Here is a 25262-nt window from a genome sequence, read left to right as displayed (position 1 = left end):
CTTCCTGGTCATTCACAAACGAAAGCATAGTAAACAGTTTGCTATGCTTGAGTTATGAATGAACACAGCATGTGATCAGTATCAATCACTCACTGTGCTCACATTACATATTTACCAGTCCCTTCATCCTGAAACATCCCCATGTGTGTCCGTAGAAGCAGCCGGCAGGAGAGAAGGAAAGCCCAGGCAGCAGGGGGGAATCTGCGCCATATGGTGTGATTAGGGTGTGTCCATGCACATCCGGTGTCCAGTCGAGAAGTGCCCCCCATCGAATAGTGTCCATGGTGGACTGTGCATGCGCAGAACGGAACATCACAACAGCTGATTTGCCGATCAGCTGGAGTGACATGACCAGGGCGCATGCGCACATCGTAGGAGGTATCTCTCAATGGGAGATACAATTTCGTCTAGAAAATGTGCAAAGAAGGTTGCAGAATACAAAGTGAAGAAAATATGTAGACCGAGAGAAATGAGGGATAGGCAAGTGACCATATGCGATAGTATTAAGTGATGACCATAGAAGATCAGCATGAATATAATTGAAACAATAGTGAGAAAAGGAAGTATATAAAAAAACCATAGTGCTTTTTAATTTAATTTATAAATCTTTTTTCCTGTTATGATTATCAATATTCTATATCATGTTTACACGCCTGTACATGTATTGAACACTTTTTGGTCACATAGAAACTGTCCCCGACATTTGTGTATAGTTGATAATAAAATTTCTACTCTTACATTGTTTTTTGAGCCTGCCTCATTTAAAGTCCCATACTCGTCTTGTTTTTTGAATTTTGAATAGGGATGGAGACGCACTGCCCCCCCTTCCTTGTGCGTTTCATCTAAAGTCCCAGTATATGGAGATATACATTCCCCCCCCTTTTTTGCATGTTGCAACTGGGATGGAGGCAGAGCTCTAATGCAATGGGTAGCTCATACCTACCCTTTAATCACCTACATTTTCCTCAGGGACGGATGGGATTTTATTCCATGACTCCTACCCTGTAGATGGCATCTATCGATTATGCACAATTGTAATGCGTATATATATATGTATGTACACATATATATGTATATATATAATTTATTTTTTTACTATGTGTGACCTAATTTCCATACATTTATGTTCCGCAGTTCTTTCACCCCTGGTGGATGCTGTTCATCGTGCCTGTTGTGTTCGGGTTGCTCCTTGTCCTCTTTTTCCCGGGAGTTGCGATTCGCGCCAGGCGTTGCCCCCTGCCCACCATTGGTTTGACCAGGTGGCATGGGGGCGTACAGCCTTGTGCGTATCGACGCCACGCTCATGCCGCACCAGTGACGTCCTCAGTGAGCATCACTCGGTTACCATGGCATTGTCCATTCAGCTGATGTTTGGCGGGAGTATAGTTTTGGCGCCATTGGCGGCCGGATGGCTCCCGCTCGTCATCACGCTTGCGTGACGTTGGCGCACGTCCGCCCTATTTGGCTGGCCGGCTTGGGCATCCCCATTCACAGCTGACTAGATGACCGGTCTGCCCTGCCTGCCTCATATCACGTATCGATTTGATACCCGCTATTTAGGGGTATTTACACACACTATGGTTTTTTTATATACTTCCTTTTCTCACTATTGTTTCAATTATATTCATGCTGATCTTCTATGGTCATCACTTAATACTATCGCATATGGTCACTTGCCTATCCCTCATTTCTCTCGGTCTACATATTTTCTTCACTTTGTATTGTTCTACTCTTCTGCAACCTTCTTTGCACATTTTCTAGGTGGCTGTTTCAATGGCTCTATCTGTGCACTGTCGCTTCACTCCAGGCATTTTATTTCTTTGGTACTTGGCAGTGCTACCAGGTTCATCACATAAAAAATGCCTTCTATTTATCTTATAGATTCTACTTGCCGTTATTGGCATAATACTCCAATTACTCTATTTATCTGTTGGCTGGGGGCTTCTCATTGTCGGCCGGGTGCTCTGGGCGGGCTCTCTGTGCCTCAGCTCCCGGGGGAGGCTTGATGTGGAGACCCGCGTGCACACCGGGACAACTCATGCTCGGCATTCATACGGGGTGTAAGTTCTGTGGACTTGACCATCTCTTTTTTATATAAAATGTATTTATTTATAATATTTCCTATACTATAGGCTTTTTAATTTAGTACTTCTGTTATTATTTATTATTTACAGACATTGTATATATGTGATGAGTTGGTCAACCGACGAAACGCGTCGAGCTATTGAGGATGCAACCCCTTACATTTCCATAATTTTTTTACAACATTTTTATGAATTCTATTGTATATTATTACTGTACTACTTCTTTGGAAATTTTTATAAATCTTTTTTCCTGTTATGATTCTCAATATTCTATATTATGTTTACTTGGATGTTACGCCTGTTACGCCTGTACATGTATTGAACACTTTTTGGTCACATAGAAACTGTCCCCGACATTTGTGTATAGTTGATAATAAAATTTCTACTCTAACATTGTTTTTTGAGCCTGCCTCATTTAAAGTCCCATACTCGTCTTGTTTTTTTAATTAGTAAAAAGAAAATGTCAATAAGCGTATATTTTTTGGTTTGCGCAAAAGTTATAATGTTTACAAACTAGAGTACATTTTCTGGAATTTACACAGCTTTTAATTTATGACTGCCTATCTCATTTCTTGAGGTGCTAAAATGGCAAGGCAGTACAAACCCCCCCCCCCAAATGACCCCATTTTGGAAAGTAGACACCCCAAGGAAATTGCAGAGAGGCATGTTGAACGCATTGAATATTTTTTTTTGTCCCAAGTGATTGAATAATGACAAAAAAAATAACACACTAAATGATATATTGCTCACACATGCCATGGTTAAATGTGGAATTGCACCCCAAAATACATTTTGCTGCTTCTCCTGAGTACGGGGATAACACATGTGTGGGACTTTTTGGGAGCCTAGCCGCTTACGGGACCCCAAAAACCAAGCACCGCCTTCAGGATTTCTAAGGGCGCAAATTTTTGATTTCACTCCTCACTACCTATCAGTTTCGAAGGCCATAAAATTACTGCCCTCGATCTGACCTTCGTGGTGATACCTCACATGCATGGTGCAATTGCTGTTTACATATGACGCCAGACCGATGCTTTCGTTCGCCTTTGCGCAAGAGCAGGGGGGGACAGGGGTGCTTTTATTTTGCTTTTTTATTTTATTTTTAAACTGTTCCTTCCAGTTTTTTGTTTTTTTTTAATCATTTTTATTGTTATCTTAGGGAATGTCCTCAAAGCATCTGACCACACCAAGTTCAGTGCGAAAATGCTTTCCAAATTTCCCAATGGCAATGTTTATATCCGGGAGGGGAGACATTCCCTCCCACTGCTTGTAAAAGCAGTCTAGAGGCTAATTACCCACTAGGATTGCTTTTATATGAAAGCCGATCACTGGCTGAAAATAATGATACCAAGATGATACCTAAACCTGCAGGCATCGTTCTGGTATAACCAAAGTCCAGCAACATACCAGTACGTTGCTGGTCCTTGTTGGACATATATTGTAATCTTTTTTTTTTTTTTCATGCAGCCTGTTGGCTGAATGAAAAAAAGAGATTGATTGGTGGGTATGCCCCCCATTAGAATACCTCCCTTCATCCACCCACTTCTAATGATGGGCATACATGCACCATTTATATATGCCGAAGCATGGGGGCATCCTCCCACAAAAGTTATGCCGCATACACCCAGTCGGACTTTTCCACAGGCAAGCCTCTGTCGGAATTTAGACCGTATGTACGCGGCATTCGGAGCAAATCGCTCCTCCACCCCTGCTGCCCCCATGCTTCAGCATATATGCTCTTTTTTTTAACTGTGGTGGTGAAATCACCTCCTACAGCGTTGGAGTCACGGCTTTATGTATCGTGGGAGCAAATGCTGTTGCTGTCAAGATAAATAAATCTGCGCTGCAACTGAATGGCGCACCTGCTAAGCAAATTATGGTTAACATTAAAACAAAGTAACATTACAGTATAACAGTAAGACCTTACCATACCATACCTGCAAAGCAAACTGTTAAAACATTTTTTTTTTTAACGCAACCTGTGCGTAAAATATATATATGCCGAAGCATGGGGGTTTCCTCTCACAAAAAAGTTATGCCGCATACACACGGTCGGACTTTTCCACAGGCAAGCCTCTGTCGGAATTTTGACCGTATGTACACGGCATTTGGAGCAAATCGCTCCTCCACCCCTGCTGCCCCCAAATACCCAAAAAAATCGTAAAAAATAAAACATTTTTTAACGCAACCTGTGCCTAAAATATATATATGCCGAAGCATGTGGGCATCCACCCACAAGAGGTAAGAGCAAATCGCTCCTCCACCCCTGCTGCCCCCATGCTTCGGCATATATGCTCTTTTTTTTAACTGTGGTGGTGAAATCCCCTCCTACAGCGCTGGAGTCATGGCATTATGCATCGTGAGAGCAAACCCTGTTGCTGTCAGAATAAATAAACCCATGCTGCAGCTGAATGGTGTACCTGCAAAGCAAATAATGGTTAACAATAAAGCACAGTAACATTACAGTATAACAGTAGGACATACCATATCCGCAAATCAAACACAATAAAACATTACAGTATATCCTAAAATACAGTAAAACAGAGGTGAATAGAGAGAAAACAATAGAGAGAGAGAGAGAGAAGAATATTAAAACGACAACTATTTTTGGCTTTTTTTTTTTTTTTTTTTACACTTTTATTCTAAAGTCCCATACACACGATCAGAAATTCTGCCAGGAAGTCAGATGTGAGCTTTTGGTCATAAATTCCGACCGCATGTAAGCTCCATCAGACTTTTGCTGCCAGCATTCCAGCCAGCAAAAGACTGAGAGCAGGCTCTCCATTTTTCGGTCCCAAAATGTTCTGATCGGTAATTCCGATCGTCTGTACAAATTCTGATGCGTAAAATTCCGACACATGCTCGGAAGCAATGAACTTAATTTTCTCGGTTCGTCGTAGTGTTGCACGTCACTGCGCTCTTGACGGTCAAAAGTTCAGAGAACTTTTGTGTGTCCGTGTGTATGCAAGCCAAGCTTGAGTTGAATTCCATCAGAAAAACCAACCAAGTTTTTTCTGATGGAAAATCCGCTCGTGTGTACGGGGCATAACTTTGAACGTTCCAGGTTAGGGTGTCTCAAAATGCCATGGCCATCTAACATCTTTCGAGACCCTGTGTAAGTGTGCCCTAGGACTGTGCCGTGCTGTACCCAATGCTAATACGCCTCTAGTATGTGGTAGCGAAGGAAACAGTCACCGATGCAGAGACCAGATTGGTCAGGACAGAAGGGACAATAAAACCATGTGTCACGCTTAAATCTGCGTTTTCTGCAGACACAACATCTTTTTTAGGGTGACACTATGACAGGGAGTGAAAGGGTTAACTGGGGGGTGATCAGGGGTTACAAGTGTGCCTATGTGTACTGGTGTCAGTGTAGTGTTGGTGTACTCACAGTAAGATATCCTCTCCTCTCGCTCTGGAACAGAAAAGGGCCCCACGAGGGGAGGTGACATCACTTCCTCTGCCTGTGTTTACATTACACAGGCAGAGGACAGTCTCTCATTCGCCAGAACTGATCACCAGGTCCATGCCAGAAATCAATGGCCTGGGCCTGGAGACTGATCGATTCTGGAATGAACCCAATTGCTGTGAGCATGGCAGGGGTGCACGCATGCCCCCTACCCTCTGGTGCGAGCGCTGTACGGTGATTTGCACAGAAGTGCCAACCTGTCGCTGTATTAACAACGGCGGCTGGTCGGAAACTAGTTAAAGAGGGATTCCGTCCAAAAAAAAAAATATTAAAAGCCAGCAGCTATAAATACTACAGCTGCTGACTTTTAATAAATGGACACTCACCTGTCCCGGGTTCCAGCGATGCCGGCAGCCGAGGCCAATCGACCGCTCGGGCCTCGGCTGCTGCCGCCGCCATTCGAGGTGAGGGAATCAGGAAGTAAAGCGAATCGGCTTCACTTCCCGGTTCCCTACTGCGCATGCGCGAGCCGCGCCGCGCAATCGGAAATCTCTGCGCTGTCACTGGGACCCGTGTGTGTCCCAGCAGACAGCGCGGCAGGGCAGGAAATGGCGTAGACTCCCGTGGGAGTCTATGCCCAAAAGTGGGTGAAAATACCTGTCTTTGACAGGTATCTCCACCCCCCTCCCCCCTGAAAGGTGTCAATTGTGACACCGGAGGGGGGGGGGGTTCCGATCAGCAGAGGTTCCAGGTTTAGGGTGGAATCCCGCTTTAAGTATGCATTCTTAACCCAAAAAAGTAGCTTTGGGCCGTGTGCTTCCTTCTCTCCTTACAGATGCCCAATCACGCTTCTTTTGTGCAAGTCCAGGGGATATGTATGATTTTCTACTGAAAAAAAGGATACTGTTTATTGTAGAAAAAAAATAAAAATCCTGCCTATTCCTCCCCTTATAGCTGGCCAATCACACTCCTTCTTTGAAAGATGTTAATGAAGTGACACTAAACTCTGGTTTAAAAAATATTTATGCAATTCAGGTATGTGTTCTTAAGCCAAAAAAGTACTTTCCTAACGCATCATGGCAGCACACACATTGGGTTGTGACTCCGCCTCCACAACCTGATATGGTTAGCTATAAGATTCGAAGAGGAGTCCACCGTTGCATTCTCCCTTTTTTTCCTCACCTGTGTGGACGATCGTTTGGTCAAGATCGGTTAGAAACACGGAATCCCCTTACTGTTTCGCCCAATCTAGGTTCAGCCTCTCCTAGCTGGAAGCCCTGTCTGTACAGTCTCTAAATGAGCTAAAAGAAGGGAAGCCCTACTCTGATGGTCTCAGGGGCTATGAGTTTTGAAAATGCCTGAAAAACCTTAAACAGATTTAAGAAGGTGTGCAGCGGTCATTCCCATCTATTTTTTTTTTTTTCTCTCATCTTCCTACTCTTCTCTGAGTAGCATTTACAGACGTTTCCTTCATTCGTTTTTTTTTCCCTTGCTGTGCAGGTTTTCATTTACCTACTTTTTTTTTTTCTCTCTTACTTTTTCACACTGGACTCTACAGTTCCTCAGCCGAGCTGCTCCCTCCATCATGGTGGCCACATCAGGACTCTCCAGGCACCACGGAAGTGACACAAGCACTATTCCTAGGTTTGCCAGGCTCCAAAATGGCGCTGAGCATCACGGAATACTACGGCGCATGCTCGGCAATGACGTCATATCCATCGCATATTTAAAAATCAATCTGTGCCTAATTCAAGCTGCAGACTTTTAAAAACACTGCCACTCTCTATCCTGGTTTTCTTTGCTCAACTGCTGCCTTGCTGAGCCCTGTCTGCCCTGGTATCTGGTAAGCGGTCTGCCATCTATTTACTATCCCAGCACCTGCTGCTCATACTCTGCTATTGCTTTCTAATAAAGACCAAGTACACTTTACTTTCCCCTATGGAGGCCGCTGCTTCAGCAGTCCATCCACGAATCACAAGGTAAGGGGGCGTCTGAATTGGTAAGTAAGAAGAAGAGAGCATTGCCACTTACGCCACTTTTTTCCTGGCAGTTCTGGCAGGTCTTTGGGGTCATCACATTCTAAAAGAAAAGAGCGTTCCCCTTCAAGGCATTCCCGTTCCCTGAGAAGCCGTTCAAGATCCTCCCACCACCGCAGAAGCTCATCTTCCTCTCACCAACATCAAGATGGGGGGCATACACGTCCTGCACCTAATACATGTTGGGTTTGCAGCGCACAAGCCCTACCAAGTCAACTAGTGTGCCAAATCTGCTTAGAAGAGGCGACCTGTGATAAAGAATCCGACTCAAGGAAGGCGTCTAATATAATAATAGAATCTGTAAAAGAATCAATCATGCAGGTAGCAGCTACGAAACGATCGGACCTTTTAATTCAGCCTCTACCTCCTACACTCATCAAGACCAAGATCATTCTCCAGAAGACGATGAAGTGCTACCGCCAACTGCATTCAATTTTGCACTAAAAGACTTCTTTGGAAAATCAGTGAAGGAGGCGATCGGGTGGGAGGAGGAGAAGGAGGCTCCACCTAAGTTAAGGAAATATTTTCCTAACTTAAAGAAACATCCCGAAACATTTCCATTCATCGAGGAACTCGAAGAACTGATAAAGGATGAGTGGCAATAACCGGACAAAAAATACAGGCTAAACAATAGGCTGAGCAAGCTCTATCCACTATAAGAACCAACGGTGAATCCCCTTATTCTGGCTCCAGTGGTGGACTCCTCACTAATGCGGCTGACGCGCCATGTAACCCTGCCAATCAAAGACGCCGTGACCTTTAGGGATGTGATGGACCGCAAAATAGATCTCGACCTTAAAAAGGCTTACTCAGCGGCAGGGGGGCCTGCAGGCCAGCGGTCACTCTGGCAGCAGTCGGTAGAGCCATCACCTGCTGGACTTCCAATGTGGAGAAGTTACTGCTGGAAGCAGCAGATCAAGAAAGAATCATATCCGCTCTGCAGGAACTCAGCCTAGTGGGGGACTTCGTGGCAGAAGCTGTGGTGGATATATTAAGATCCTCAGCAAAAGCAATGCTGGCCTCTGTGACTACCCAAAGAGAAATGTGGCTCAAGCCCTGGGTCGCGGATACGACCTCTAAGTCCAGTTGGTGTTAGATTCCCTACGATGGTACCAACCTATTTGGCCCTAAGTTAGATGCTGCAATATCAAAGTTCACAGGAGGAAAATTGGGTCTCATCCCGTCGGATAGAAGGCCCAAACAACAAAAGAACCCATCTTTCAGGCGCCATCTGCCCGAAAGATATCGGGATGAAAGATCTTATAAACCAGGGAAGGAGTTCAAGCAGAATTGGCAAAACACGCAGCCGTCTTTCGTGAGGGTACAGAAGTCAAAGGGGACCACCCCAGGAGACCAACCAAAATCTTTTTGATGCAACACTTGCCCAGCCCGCAATAGTAGGAGCGAGGCTGAGGCTATTTGCTCATGTATGGATGGACCATATACAAGATCACTGGACGACTTCTACCATTCAAGAAGGCCACAGATGGAATTTCAAATACAGACCTCCCAAAAATCACTTCAGATTTACCAGGCTACCATCCTCGCGCCCAAAACTTAAATTTCTAGTCAAATATATCATGGAGCTACTATAGAAGTCCCATGGGAGCAGAGAGGTGTAGGTTTTTTTTACCCTCTTTTTCTAGTCACAAAGAAGACAGGAGACTTGAGGCCGGTGCTAGATTTAAAGAATCTCAACCAAACGATTCTGGTCGAATCCTTCAAGATGGAGAGTCTTCAATCCATATTACTAGCAGTAGGAGTGAAAGGCTGGATGCTCTCGGTCAATTTGTGTGATGCTTTTTTGCACATACCCGTGCACCAAATCTTTCAGACGTGCCTGCGCTTCGCCATTGGCTAACGACATTTCTGGTTCCAAAGCCTCTCGTTTGGGATTTCAATGGCACCCAGAACCTTTACAAAGGTCTTACTTCCGTTTATAGCACATCTGAGGGAGAAAGGACTGAGAGGCCTACACTATATAGATGATATTATCCTCCTAGCCAACAGTCAGGAAACACTCTTGCAACATCGAACAGTGCTAATCTCCACACTCCAGCAATTTGGGTGGATAATAAACTGAAAAAAGAGCAGCCTGGTCCCAACACAGAAGATGATTTTCCTGGGAGCCGAACTAGATACCAGTTCCAACACAGTTGGTCTTCCCCAGGAGAAGCTACATCCACTCATCCACAAAGTAAGAAGGCTCCTGTCGGCAGATCATCTGTCAGCAAGATGGTGTTTAAGCATCCTAGGATCAAATCAATGCCCTCTACCTTCCTAATGATCCAGTGGTCCCAGTGGAATTCGAGAACTTTCCAGAACTCGTTCCCAAAACAATGGAACGGATATTCTATGAATCAACGAATAGTGACCACTCAGGCAGTGAAGAAATCTGCACCATGGTGGACTCAAATCAGCAATCTGACACACTGCTGTCCCATTGTACCCCCCACTACCAGAAATAATAACAACGGATGCCAGTCTTCATGGTTGGGGAGCACATTATAAACACCAGGGGGCACAAAGCCATTGGGCCTTTCGACCGCAGGGCATAGTTTCGAACGTCCTAGAGCTCAGGGCCGCCTGCCAAGCACTCCTAACCTTCGGCCCACTCCTCACAGGGAAAAGCGTCCTCTTGCGAATGGACAATACGATAGCAGTAAACTACGTTCACAGATGGGGTACCCGAAGCAACACGTTGATGCAGGAGGTCCGGGCCATACTCGAATGGGCGCAGGTCCACCTGGCGGACTTGAAGGCGATATATATCCCAGCAAAACACAACCAATGCGGACAACTTGAGCCGAGTATTTGTGTCAAACAACGAGTGGTCCCTCAGTCACCAGGCCTTTGCCCTTCTCACGAGCAGGTGGGGGACGCCAGACATAGATTTAGTGGTAATGCCAGAGAACAACAAATGTGCCCACTTTCTTAGCAAGAACAGCCTACCCAACAGCCGCAGGGATCGACTGTCTCCCCCACCCTTGGGAATTTCACCTAGGGTATATATTCCCTCCGGTACCCTAATAGCCAGATTTCTGGCCAGATTGAGGAGCTCGATGTCCACAGTCGTGACAGTATTCCATTTTGGCTGAGGAAGCCATGATTTGCGACCATCCTGGAACTAAACACGGAAGAACAACTCCTGCTTCCACTGTACCTGGACTTGCTCTCACAAGGACTGTTCCTACACCAATCTCCAGAATGACTACATCTACCGGCTTGGAGATTGAAAGGGAGAGGTTGTTAGATCAAGAGTGTTCGCTCAGAGTAGTATCCACACTACAGCAAGCCAGAAAAAAAATCAACTAAAAACATATATAATAAAATCTGGGAAAAATTCTCCACTTTTGCTCAACAGCAGTCCTGGGACCCACTATTCTCGTCAGTTTCTTAGGTTCTAGAGTTCCTGCAACTAGGCCTGGAGAAGGGGCTAAGCTCTAGCACCTTAAAAGTCCAAGTTTCTGCTCTGTCCGCAATGACAGGAGTTAAATGGGCATGAGAGCATGTCTGAAAATTAGGCCCCCCAGGAAGCCAATCTTCCCGACCTGGGACCTATCAATTGTGTTAGAAGCTCTGTCGAAGGAACCATTCTTTCCTCTAGATTCAGTATCCCTATGGTACTTAACGCTTAAGTTATCTTTTTTGGTGGCAATAACAAGGCCAAGAGGGTTTCGGAACTCCAAGCCCTGCTAATTAAAGAACCGCATCTGTTTTTTTTATCCAGAGTTGTCCTCAGACCCTCGGATCATTTTGTACCCAAGGTAGCGTCTGCCTTTCACTTCAACTCAGAAATCAATCTTCCAGTCTTTCTCAATAGCGAGGGGAATCCTCATCCCTTGTGTCACGTACCTGGTGATGGAGCCTGATATGCAGAGGACGGCCTCTCTTACAACTCTGACTTGGAGCCCCTGATAGAGCTGACAGGAAGCACCGAGATGCAGAGTCGCATGAGTGCCTGGCGGGATCGCTGAACCTGGAGCTGGCTCGGAGCGCTCGGCCGGGCTATAGAGGTGTCTGTAGGAATCCCAGAGCAGTGGTAGGCAGGTAGCTGGAACAAGTAGACAACCGGTCCCCACAGGCAGGAGTGCAGATGCAGCAGAAGGGATGGTGGCACCCTCAAGGCTGAAGAGAAGGCAAGTAGAGGCAGGCCGGGTCATACACAACGGGCGCGTCAGGAACAGGGGCTGAAGCAGAAGCAGAATCAGATTACAGGCCAGGTCGTCAACAGGCTGGCAGCGGAGTGGCAGAAGGAGCAGGCAGGTGCAGAGTGCGGGACAAGCCGGGGTCGGATGCAGACAGGAAACAGGAACGTCAGGAAGCAAGCTGGGTCACAACAGGAACAGAAGGCAGGTAAGTAATTGCAGGTTACACAGGGAACGCTGTAGAGCAGACAGCACTGAGCCTGGAAACTGGCTGAGTTTAAATAGCCTGTTTGGGCGGCAAAAGCTGTCACATGGTGCGTGCGCACCAATGGCAGGGGCAGAGGTAACAGGTCATCTTCTTCTGCAGCCATCTTGGGTGCTGGCATGCCCTTCCTGACATGAAGAGGTAACAGGTCGTCTTCTTCGGCAATCATCTTGGGTGCTGGCCTGCCCTTCCTGACACCTTGGATGTTAAATCTGTCATCTCCACCTACCTAGAAGTTACTCGTGCATTTAGAAAAACGGAATACCTTCTAGTCATACCACATGGTGCAAAGAAAGGCCAGGCAGCATCCTCGAGAACGATAGCATCTTGGCTGATTAGAACCATAAGAAAAGCATACTTAATTCAACTTCTCCTGATACCAGAGGGATTGAGAGCCCACTCGACAAGAGCAGTAGCGACCTCCTAGGCAGCATACTATAGAGTGTCCCCAAAAACGATTTGCAAGGCAGCAACTTGGACCTCAAAAACCACATTCATGGAACACTACAGAGTAGACCCGGCTCAATTAACTACAGCTGAATGCGGGAGATCAATCATTCAAACTAATTCATCCATACCTTGTCCTTGAGTAAATAAGTCTTTTGAAAGCACCCACCCATGTAGCGAGTTATTTCCCAATGTGTGTGCTGCCATGATGCGTCAGGAAAATGGAAAATTGTATACTCACCTTTCTGTAATTTTCCTTTCCTGACGCATCCCATGGCAGCACACAGGGTCCCACCCCTCTAAGGTGATAGTTACTGAGAATGAAACGGTGGATGCCTCTTCGAGCTAACCAGTCCTATCAGGTTGTGGAGGCGGAGTTACAACCCAATGTGTGTGCTGCCATGGGATGCGTCAGGAAAGGAAAATTACGCAAAGGTGAGTATACAATTTTCAGTTTTTTTAGTGATCTCAGACTCCTGCAAACCTTCATTTATTTTATTTTTTTCTGATCTAACGTTCTGAAATGGGTTTTGGGCTGTGGGCTTTGGGCTGAGGGTTTTGGGATTTAGGCTGCGGGTTTTTGGCTGCGGCCTGTGAGTTTTGGGCTGAGGGTTTTGGGCCGTGGGCTAAAGAAGAGGTTTGGGACTTTTTTTCCTGCATAAATGACACTTTGTGCAGGGACAGTTCTAAGCACCAGAAACATGCGCCCCTTCACAGGCATACTATAGACACCCCCCAGGTACGAAATTTAAAGGAATATTACACTTTTATTGTTTCACTTTAATCATTATTAAAATCACTGCTCTCGAAAAAACTGCTGTTTTTAAAACTTTTTTTTGCATTGATACATCTCCCCTGGGGCAGGACCCAGGTCCCCAAACACTTTTTAGGACAGTAACTTGCATATTAGCCTTTAAAATGAGCACTTTAGATTTTGAACGTTGGAGTCCCATAGACTTTAATAGGGTTCTAAAGTTCACACGAAGTATGCTATATACTTGCTCCGTCGAATCTTCTTTATACATTCGACAGACACCATAAGCCTTCAAAGACAGATTCGACCGTAATTCATGTGGATTTTCGGACGAATGCAATTTTTGAACGAAAAACGAAATAAATAAAAACTAATTTCGGGAGTAATGAAATAAATTAATTTTTCGGACGAAAACGAAATTACGAAACAAAATATTTTACTCTGCACATGTCTATACAATACAAGAGAATACATTACATTACTTCTCAAGTTGAATTCTTTGGTATGACAAATTTTGGAACTTTTGTAACCTATTGGTTTTCAAAATGAGACTAGCATGCACGATTCTTATCGTGTGTACTAGGCTTAATAGTATGGACTACTGAACATTGGTTTTAGCACATAGTAAATCGCTAGTGAGTTTTAGGAAGGCAGTTTCTGTGGAGTGTTGCAGGTGAAATCCAGACTGAAAGAGGTCAAGATGGTTGAGATGGTAGCTTGGGCTGTGAGGATGTGATTTAGAGCAGTGGTTCTCAACGTCAGTCCTCAAGTACCCCCAACAGACCATGTTTTGGGAATTTCTCTTAGGTAAAATAGCCGTCCAAAATACTCAGCCATGACTATGATTTAAAGCACCTGATAAGGAAAGATAAAGAATAGCTGAGGGTACTTGAGGACTGAAGTTGAGAACCACTGATTTAGAGAATGTAGAATAGAGAGTGGCTATAGTGGTTTGGAACAGGGTCCAGAGGGCAGGTTTTTAAGTGGGTGTTAGAAAAGAGTTTAGCAACCCTCTCTATGGCAGCAGAGTTAAAAGAGGGATGTACTGCCGGAATGACCGTCGGACATGCACGATCGAGGGCACGAGAGCCAGAACAGGGATTTGTGTATTTAGCTAGGAACAACAATCTGTCTCCTCCTCTAGTCAGTTCCTTCCCCCTACAGTTAGAACACACACTGAGGGAACACATTTAACCCTGTGCTCGCCCCTAGTGTTAACCCCTTCCCTGCCAGTGACATTTAAACAGTAATCAGTGCATTTTTATAGCACCAATCGCTGTATAAATGTTAATGGTCCGAAAAATGTGTCAAAAGTGTCCGATCTGGGGGGGCGTGGCCTGAAGCTGCATGGTGTAGGACGCTTCTAGTGTGAGCTCCGGCTGCCTACTATCCTACTTTTATCCTAGAGGACCGATTCTGACCTCATTGGGGGCAATTCGGACTACTTACCTTCGGTGTACACCCCGGTGGCATGTCACCGACCAAGAGGGCCCAGAGCGCGATCGCGAAGCTCGGGAAATTCCGGGCGGACGGCCCGGACCTCGTGGAGGAAGATGGCGCCGCATCAGGCCCGAGCGAGGACACCGCGCCATCGGATGACACCGCCCGTATCCTGGAGGCTGTCACGCTCTGCCGCACGACTCTTACCTCCAGAATTGAGGAGGTGAAAGTGGACATTTCCCTTATCCGCCAGGACCTACATAAGTTGGAACGAGTCGGCGAAACAGAACGCAGAATTGGGCAGGTGGAAGATGACACCCCCCCCCTCCAAGTTACCACGGAACGGCTGCAGCATCAGCTACAGGTTGTACTGAGCAAGCAAGATGACATCGAGAATAGGCTGCGCCGGTGTAATCTCCGTTTTGTGGGGCTGCCTGAGAGGGCTGAAGGCTCGGATCCCCCTGTGTTTCTGGAACGCCTGCTTATTGCCACATTTGGTAGGGAGGCCTTCTCTACCACTTTTGCGGTGGAGCGAGCGCACCGCTTGGCCTCTAAACCCCGCCGGCAGGAGCCCCTCCCCGCACATTCATTGCGAAGATGCTCAATTACCGCGATCGGGATGCGGTCTTGCGCCTCACCCGGGAGAAAGGTAATATCCCCTTTGAGAACCAGCGTATTGCAGTGTTTCCGGACTTCTCCACCGAGGTGCAGCGGCGGAGGGCACAGTTTTCAGAGGTGAAGCGCCGACTCCGGGCCCGACATTTGGTATATGCAATGCTGTTCCCTGCTAAGCTACGGATCATCCGTGATGGAAAGGCGCATTTTTTTGAAGATCCCAATGCGGTGCTGTCTTGGCTGGAGCAGGCCCCTGCAGATGTCCAAGTGTGAACTGCTGCTCCCGAAGGATGTTTGTTCATCTGCTGCCCTATGCCCCTAGGTTGTAGTGGGGGAAACATGCTACTCAACGTGTGAGTTATCCTTGACTGTTGCCCCCCTGAGATGGACCCCTATGGCTGCCCTGGTTCCTGATGTTGCCTGTCCATATGTGGTTCTGTACTCCATGGTACTTACCTTTGCCCTATGTGTATGGTGGCGGCGGGGTTTTTCTCCTTACCTGTTCCCCCCCTCCCTCCCCCCCCCTTTTTATTTTTAATTTTTTTATCTTATCCTCCTTTTGATTTTTACAATTTTATACACTGGATCGGTCCCCTCTTTTCACAAACGTTTCTGACAGCCGGATTCTTGCACCCCGTCCTCTGTTGGTGTTGGATGCCGTACGCCACCACCTGGCTGTGCAGCACAGTTAACTCTTGTTCGTCCCTTTTGCCGGTGGCGGACGCATCGGGTCCTCTTTTTTATTTGTCATCCGGTGCCTTCCACGTAAGCCATAGTGGCCGGATGCGGGCGTCACTGACTGTTCAAGATAAGTTTCCCTGGCCGGCCTCGGCCCACGCGGAGATGGAGGGTGGCGTGGAGCTCGAGTTGTTTTGTTGGTCCAGAGTTGTTCACGTTATTTTTGCACTGTTTAGCTCTTATAAGTCTGTTTTTTTTGTTTTCCTAATCACTGTATCTGACTGCTGCTCAAGTGTTATGTGGTTGCTATACTGTTTTATCTGGTGTGGGAGAGAGATTGAGGTGGGGAGGGTATGGTTGGCTCCATCTGTTCGTGCGCATCTCTGGGCCTCGACGTGGGGTGACCCACGGATGGGGTTCTGGCTCTGTGTGAGATGACTGGATGGTGATGGGAACCTTTAAGCTGGTCACCTGGAATGTGAGGGGTTTGGGGACCAGACAGAAACGGGTGGCTGTCCTGTCGTGTGTTAAGCAGATGCAGGCGGATATCGTGGTTTTGCTTGAAACTCACATGACAGGCCAGCTACAGTTATCCCTTAAAAGGCCGTGGGTGGGGTGGTTGTACCATACTTCCTACACGAGTAATTCTAGGGGGGTGGCTGTCCTGGTGGCCAGGGGTACTCAGTTTAAATTACACAGCCTGCAATCGGATAGACAAGGGAGATACCTCTTTTTACATGTCACGGTGGGGGGGGTTGGAGTTCCTCCTGCTTGCTTTTTATATACCCCCCCCTTTTCATTTTGGGGTACTTCGAGAGGGGGTCCAATATATGTTGCAACACCCTGCGTTACCTGCTATATGGGCGGGTGACTTTAATGCGGTGATTGATCCTGGCCTTGATAGGGTTACTCACTCTGCTGGTCATTCGTCCCGCCCCTCACTCACTAGATTTGGTAAGTTTCTCTCTGAGCTCGCGCTGACGGACACCTGGAGGTATAAGCACCCTACTGATAGGGCGTATTCCTGCTTTTCACCGGCGCACAATGCCATGTCCCGTATAGATATGGTCCTGGTCTCCCCTGCCCTGCTCCCGTATTTGCGGGAGACGGGTTTTGGAGTTAGGGCCCTGTCGGACCACTCACCCTATTGGGTCCGTATTGGAGTGCCATCTGGCTCCGCTGTTCGCCTGTGGAGGCTGAGCCCATTTTGGTTGACGGTCCTCCCGGATCTGGACGAGGTTCAGCGGGAGTGGGACTACTATTTTCAAACCAATGTGGGTTCGGTCTCGTTTGGCTCAGTTTGGGAGGCCTTAAAATTACATGCCCGTACGATTTTATCTACCCGTATTAACCGGCATAAGGCCTCCTCACGTCTGGTGTTGGGGCAGGCTGAGGAGACACTGAGGGAGCTTGAAGGGGAGTTTGTGGCGGATCCTACGCCCTCGAACTCTGCCAGGTTGCGCCTGCAGTCCAGGCTTACAGCTCACCTACACTATGAAAAATCGGACAGGACCATATTCTATAGTAAACAAAAAACCTATGAGTATGGTGAGAGAGCGGGGAAGATATTGGCCTATCTGGCTCGAATGGACCATAGCCCCCCTGTAGTCGTTCAGTTGACTTCGGCTGCGGGGGAACTATTGTCTGATCCCGTGGAGGTGGCGCGTGAATTCCGTCGTTTTTACATGGATCTCTATGCCTCGGGAGCTGATGGCTCTCGAGAGCAGTTGGATGCCCTGTTGAACGAGATAGATTTCCCTGTTCTTACGGACTCTCAGGCTGAGCTCCTGGATGCCCCCATCACTGAAGAATGTATTGCGGAGGCCGTGGCGTGTTTGGCGCCGGCTAAGGCTCCGGGCTCCGATGGCCTCCCTCTGGAGTTTTATTCCCAGTTCCAGGAGGTATTGATTCCCAGGCTCCAAACGCTCTATTCCCATGTGTTTGCAACAGGCTCCCTCCCCCGTTCCATGAGTGAGGCCCTGATTATTCTCATCCCGAAACCCGATAAGGACCCCCATTACCCCGAATCGTACAGACCAATTTCCCTATTGCAATTGGATGTTAAAATATTAGCCAAAATTTTAGCCCTTAGGCTTAATAAAGTAATTCTCCATCTTATCCATACAGACCAAACTGGCTTTATGCCCACGAAAAACACGGCGTTTAACCTGCGGAGGCTCTTCATGAATCTACAGGCTCCTCATGACAATGCTGGTGCTAGGGTGGTGGTTAGCCTGGATGCCACAAAGGCGTTTGATTCTGTGGAATGGGAGTATTTGTGGGAGTGCCTCCGCAGGTTCGGTTTCGGCCCCAAATTTGTTCGCTGGATTCAGCTTCTTTATCAGGCCCCTACTGCTCGTATTTTGGTAAATGGACAGATGTCCGACTCCTTCCCGTTATCCCGCGGCACGCGCCAGGGTTGCCCTATCTCGCCTATGTTGTACGCGCTGGCTGTGGAGCCTCTGGCTATCGCCATCAGAGCTCACCCTGACATCCGGGGTCTCTGTAGGGGGCGGGTGTCGGAGGTTCTCAGCCTTTACGCTGACGATATGCTGCTGTACCTGGAGGATGCTGGCCCCTCTTTGGCGGCAGCATTGGAGTTGATTCAGAGATTCGGCAACTTCTCGGGCTTGCGTATAAATTGGTCTAAATCCCAAATCCTCCCCTTAGATGTGACAGCCCCCACGTCGTTGCAGGCGGCGCTTCCCCTGGTGCGGACGGACCGGATCAAATACTTGGGAATACAGTGCTCCCGCTCCATTGCGGATTATCTCCGTCTGAATATACAGCCACTCTTCCCCATCCTTAAACGTAAGACCCAGGTTTGGTCTAGGTTGCCGCTTGGGGTTATGGGACGGCTGGGGCTTGTGAAAATGATCCTCCTCCCTAAATTGCTTTATGTCTTCTGGCATGCTCCGGTATCTGTCCCAGCCCATGTCTTCCGCGATATGGAATCTATTTTAAATTCCTTTATTTGGGGGTCTTCCAGGCGCAAGCTGGCTTGGCAGACTCTCAAATGTCCTGTCCATCTGGGTGGAGTGGCGCTTCCGGACCTGGCGGCTTATTACATGGCTTCCCAATTGTCCCACCTTTTCTATATTAACACTTATGATAGACTTCGCTACTCTACTCTGGTATGTACGCCGGTCACGGACGTGGTTGCGCACCCCTTTCAGATTCTATTTTGTAGCCATCGGGGGCTTTCCCGCTCGGGTTCGAGGCAGCTCATGCTTTTACACCATAGTAGAATTTGGAGTGGGGCCCAGAGGGCGACTGCGGCTCCCATCCTGCATGCCCACACGCCTCTCTGGGAGAACCCCTCCCTACCCGAGATGCTGAAGGTGCCGGATTATAAGCTGTGGATATGCAGAGGGATAATATACTTGTCCCAGCTATACGGGGCTCAGGGCATTAAAACTTTTCAGCAGCTAAAGGAGGAGTATGACCTCCCGAACTTTATGTTGTTTCACTACCTGCAGGTCCGTCATGCGGCTCAGACCCAATTTGGGCGCTCCTCTCCACCACTGGAATCCACAGCCTTGGCGGATTTGGTGTTCGGAGACGACTCGAGGAAATTGATTTCCTGTTTCTACCAGATTCTCATTACCCCCCAGGCCACGGCTAGAGCATACAGGTTAAAAGCACGCTGGGAGGATGATGTTGGGGCCTTGGAGGATGACCAGTGGAGTGATGTCCTGAGTGTATCTAGGGTGGTGTCTCCGAGGCTGTCAGATAGGCTCACGCATCTCTACATGCTCCACCGCACATATCTTACCCCTGGACGCCTGTCCAGATTCAAGCCAGACTTTGACCCTGCTTGCCCCCGCTGTGGTGATACCAACAGTTCTTTCTACCACCTCATATGGGCTTGCCCGCTTGTCCTGGGTTTCTGGGAGCAAATAATTAAGTTTCTGCATGACCATATGGGCTCCCCCGTTGCCCTATGCCCACGGCAGTGTATCCTGGGTCTTCTTCCTCTTCCTGAGGAGGACAAACACTTTAGGACATTTTTGCAAGAGGTCCTCTTCACTGCTCGGATGCAGATAGCCTGCTTGTGGCTTAGGCCTACTCCCCCTACGATCCAGCAGTGGAGAGGGGCAGTGAACAGTGTCTTACCGTTTAAAAAAGTAATGTATGCCAACCGAGGGTGCCCAGACAAATTTGGTAAGGTGTGGGATAGATGGATGGAGAGTGCAGATAGCTGCTCTGGTTGAAGAGCATATACCACGCCATTGCGGGGCCCGACCTCCCCTCCACTCCCTTACGCTACCTTGGCCTCTTGGGGCATTTGTTCCAGAACACATCAGTTTAAAATGCTTGTATATGCGGCAGCCAAGATGTTTCACTTTTGTATGTCAGACGTAAGATGCTTGTTTTATTGGGTACTGTGTATATTGGTGCTTGTTGCACCAGGGTTTATTCATATGTATGATGACATTTTTTTATTTCTATGCTCAATAAACTTGATTTTGGTAAAAAAAAAAAAAAAAAAAAAAAGTGTCCGATCTGTCTGCGATAATGTTGCGGTCCTGATAAAAATCGAATATCACCACCATTACTAGTAAAAAAAAAAATAATAATAAAAATTTTATAAATATGCCATAAAACTTTCCCATAGATTGTAGACACCATATCTTTTGAGCAAACCAACCAATATACGCTTATTGTGATTTTTATTACCAAAAATATGTAGAAGAATATATATAGGCCAAAACTGATGAAGAAATTAGATTTTGAAAAACATTTTTGGGATATTTATTTTAGCAAAAAGTAAAAAATATTGTTTTGTTTTTTTCAAAATTGACGCTCTTTTTTTGTTCATAACTCAAAAAATAAAAACTGTAGAGGTGATCAAATACCACCAAAAGAAAGCTCTATTTTTGGGGAAAAAAGGGATGTCAATTTTGTTTGGGTACACCATCACACGACCGCGCAATTGTCAGTTAAAGAGACAAAAAAATGGCCTGTCATTAAGCCTGGTCGTTAAGCAGGCAAATCTTCCAGTCTGTAAGTGGTTAATCTTAGTAGGTGGAGTGGAGATAGTAAAAGATGGAGTAGGTGTATAGCATGGATGGATGTCAGTATTTGTGTAGGTTTTTATTAAATACAAAGAAGCTGCTGCAGTACTTTCTGTACATTGCAGAAATGTGCCCCTTTACAGGCAGGATTAGGGCACCACCGGGAAAGTGATTTAAAGGAATTGGGCATTTTTAATGTTCCCCTTTGAGCATTTAAAAAAATCACTGCCCCTGGCTGAAATGTATAGTCTGCTTATTTAGACCCCACACTAAATATCTAGCTACAGGGTGTTTTCAACAAATATGTTGCTATGGGTTACCGTATATACTCGAGTATAGGCCGACCCGAATATAAGCCGAGGCCCCCAATTTACCCCCAAAAAAACTGGCAAACTTATTGACTCGTGTATAAGCCGAGGGTGAGACATGCCTGTCCATCCCTGTGTGTGTGTCCGTCCATCCCTGTGTGTCCGTCCATCCCTGTGTGTCCGTCCATCCCTGTGTGTCCGTCCATCCATCCCTGTGTGTGTGTGTGTCCATCCATCCATCCCTGTGTGTGTGTGTCTCCATCCATCCATCCATCCATCCCTGTGTGTGTGTGTCTCCATCCATCCATCCATCCGTGTGTGTGTGTGTGTGTGTGTGTGTGTGTGTGTGTGTGTGTGTGTGTGTGTGTCCAGCCTACCTGTGTCCCGAGCCTTTGTCCCGAGCCTCCGTCCCGTGCCTTGCCTCCTTGCCTCCGTGCCTTGCCGCCGTGCCTTGCCTCCGTCCCGTCCCGTCCCGTCCCGTGCCGTGCCTTGCCTTGCCTCCGTCCCGTGCCCTCTTCGTCGGCGCCTCGGCGGCCATTGTAAAATTCAAAAGCTGCACCGCCGCCTTCGCCTGTGATAGGCGGAACACTGAATTTCCCAGCAGCCTGTGTTCCGCCTATCACGTACATCGTATCATCCTCGTCCGTAGTACGAGGATGATACGATGTCCGTGATAGGCGGAACACAGGCTGCTGGGAAATTCAGTGTTCCGCCTATCACAGGCGAAGGCGGAGCCGGAGGCGCGGCTTTTGAATTATAGAATGGCCGCTGTCTGTCTGCTCGACACGCTGATCGAGCGGGCAGACAGCGATGACTCGAGTATAAGCCGAGGGGGGCACTTTCAGCCTCAAAAAAGAGGCTGAAAATCTCGGCTTATACTCGAGTATATACGGTACATTAATCTGGTAAATCTACAATCAGGAGGCTTTGGGCCCATTAAGAAAGCACTGCGCTACTTGAGCATATGCAGTGAGAGGCCGGTTGTGAAGCCACAGGGAGTCATAGCTGACCTCCCACATCCAAAATGGCGATGCCGTGGACCCAAAGACAGGCAAAGAACAGGCCCGGGTGAGGACATCGCTGGATTCCTGGACTGGAAAGTACATGTTTATTAAAAGCCAGCAGCTACAGTATTAGTAGATGTTTACTTTTATTTATTTATTTATTTTAGAGTGAAGTTTCTCTTTAAAGTGTAACTGAACCCAAAAACAAAACTGTAACATATTGCAACTCACTAGTTCTTAGATGTGATGGCTGTATGAGGTTTCTTTTTTCTGGATTTGACTCTTTTTCGCTTGGTAATCCTGGGATTAACACACGTTCAAGCCATGGCTGGCTATGCTAACTCCTCCACTGTATCTAAGGCGGAAGACAAGGTTCCTACCCAGGCTGGAATTGAAATGTCTGCCTTTTTTCATTTCTGTGACACGTGAACTAATAGGATTCGTATTATAGATAAAGAGATGTAGCGGTGACACTTTTAACAAGGTGTCCGCTATGTACAAATTTAGTTTTTCCTCAGAACAGTAAAGGGGTTCTGAGGGTTGATTGTGCAGGTTTAACTTTGGCCTCAGTTTGGCTGGGCTGTGTTAGGGTTCTGCCTGGTCATGTGTACAGTGAGGTACACATGACAGGACCAGAACCAGGCCTGGTTGGACGCTTTGGGTATCAGCGTTCCTTAGAGCCAATCAGTGGGTGAGTCTGGCCCTGCTGAGGAGTCTGGGGAAGGGTACTTAAGAGGCTGAAGTCACATGTTCCGGGTTTGTTCGTTAGGCCAGAGCTGCCCATTCCTGAAGCTGGACCGGGGTAGCCCCGCGAGGGGTCCCGGTCAGGGGAGCGTATGCCGCTCCGCAACATGGTCAGTTTCTCGGAACCGACTGGTCCGAGGCGCAGTAACTGAGGGAGGATTCAAGGCATCTGGGTGTGCTCTCAACTTGGAGGGGCACCGCAGCTCGTGTAAGCGAACCCGAGGAGGACTCTTTGGAGGAGGGCCAACAAGCTGGCATCCCAAGAAGTGCCTGGCTGTTGGGTTGTCAAGGACATTAACGGATCCACGCTTTTCCAGTACTGCCAAGGAGACAGAGAACGTTCCAGGTACTGAGGAAAGGTTCCTGTTCACTTTCGGTTGCAAATTTGTTCAAGGTTAGAGACTTTGCAAGTTCCGGATTAAAGTGCTGACTGCCATAATCTCTGGCTAGAGATTTGTTCAGCTTTGAAATGCCCAGCTGCGAGTGGCCACTCTCTGGGTTGTATTAGAGACTTTCTAGTGATTAGCAGTTCAAGGTGCCTGAGTTTCCTCACCCTTGCCCTCTGTTCCCATACAAGACTGTGTTTGTTGGATATTACCCCTGCAAATAAAAACCTTTCTAAAGGACTTTTATGGTGTCAGTGTCCAAAGTCATTGGGTACTAACCCTAGCAACCCCTAGACCTGGAAGAACAAGCCAAGCGGAGGTAACCGGTAAGCCCAAAAGTCAAGGCCGCCCCATTGAGGGTTATGGCCGCTACAGAGATAACATTGATTTTGCTTCCAGTTCATCTAACAGAAAGTGAGAAAGACACTACATTTCTGACTAAACCAACAGGTGTTTTTTTTGTACTTGATAAAACTGTTCTGAACCTGAAAAATGAAAAATAAGATGACCTCTAAGGTCATTGCTGTATGTGTAATCAGAAATGTAGAATCTATTGTCACTGCAGTTGAAATGAAGAGTTGCAGCTTGATTGACATGAGGGAACAATCAGATGCAAAAGTACGAGAGGAGAATGCAGGGGAAATATGTGACGACACTGGCAACATCCCCGTATTAATTTACGGTCTCTGGCTTTCTAGAAGGTGACAGTGCTGGAGGGATATTTGCACAGCCAGCTTTGGGGTTGTTACCAGACTGCAGGAAGTTGATTAACCCTTGGTTTTCTGGCAAGATCAACAGGGCAACATTGAAATATAACAGAATGCGCACAATTCAAATCATAGAATTACATTACATTTGTATGTGGAAACATGTCAACTTTTTATTTTTGACAATAGATACAGTTTAATGTGAATTGTGCAGGAAAAAAGTGCTTAAGAAAATAGTGACCAATGCAATAGTGGAATACATAACATACTGCTCTTAAAGTTCAAACAATTAGCTTCACCTTTGCCAGATATGAAAACTGTCTTTATAATTTGTGTATGTAGTGTGTACTGGGTTTAATGTTTTTAGTCTCATTATATATTTCTATTGCTCTAGCATAGATTCATACCTCCCATGTTTAAAATATTAAGAATATCCTTACAGCTGCCTTGTGGAGCCATGTCTGAAGCTGACTCATTCCATTTTGTTTTAACACAGGGATCAGCTCCCCATTCCTTCAGCGTTTTAACCACAGCAGTATGGCCTCTCTCTACTGCCAGGTGCAATGCAGTCTTTCCCAGCCAGTCTTTGGCATGTAGGTTGGCTCCATGTTGAAGAAGATACGCACATACCACATTGTGACCATGGTAGGCTGCATGGTGTAAAGGTGTTAGGTTCAACAAGTCAGCACTGTTCACTTCTGCTCTTTGTATCAGCAGCAGTTTCACTATGTCAGTATGGCCTCGACCTGCAGCCCGATGTAATGGGGTGAGATGGTTTTCATCCAGCGTCTGCAAAGTGGCACCTTTCCTCAGAAGGAACTCTGCTATCTGGAACAAGAGTGGGAAAAGCATTACAACCTATAACATACAATCTCTGCTTAAGACATTCTTAAATCGCAATATCAGCCTGACAAGTATATGTCACACCACATTTCGTAAGAAGTGATCATTATTTAGGAAACATGTTATCTAACAAAATCAACCTGTCAGAGCTCGTTTACACTGGCACCGCCCTGTTCAGAGGATGATGTAGTGGATCAATTTTCAGAAGGTGTTTGACAGGAGGGGGTGAGGCCCTATGTCACCTCCTCAACGCCTATTTTAACCCCTAAAAACCCGCACCAGGTGCAGTAGATGGCAATGTGACGGGGTTGTGTGAGCGGGCAAACCATGGCCAAAAATATCATGGCTATGGCATATGTACATCCCTGTCTGTTAT

The 25262-nt window shown here is 46.9% G+C and overlaps 1 protein-coding gene across 1 annotated transcript in view; it reads right to left on the bottom strand.

Annotated features, from left to right (window-relative positions):
* Positions 1–24190: 24190 nt before the first annotated feature.
* The window catches only part of LOC143990199 (uncharacterized), a 67137-nt gene continuing 66065 nt past the window's right edge, over positions 24191–25262 (bottom strand). Inside the window, exon 3 of the mRNA XM_077490315.1 lies at positions 24191–24871. Within this exon, the coding sequence (XP_077346441.1) occupies positions 24434–24871 (438 nt within the window). The 3' untranslated portion in view covers positions 24191–24433. The remainder of the gene's footprint in view (positions 24872–25262) is intronic.

This window comes from Lithobates pipiens, unplaced genomic scaffold (genome assembly GCF_037356315.1).
Source record: "Lithobates pipiens isolate NorthernLeopardFrog02 unplaced genomic scaffold, aLitPip1_a1.2 Scaffold_18, whole genome shotgun sequence".
Lineage (NCBI taxonomy): Eukaryota > Metazoa > Chordata > Amphibia > Anura > Ranidae > Lithobates > Lithobates pipiens.
Note: the sequence above shows the minus strand (reverse complement) of the source record. Positions and strands in the feature narration are given on the sequence as shown.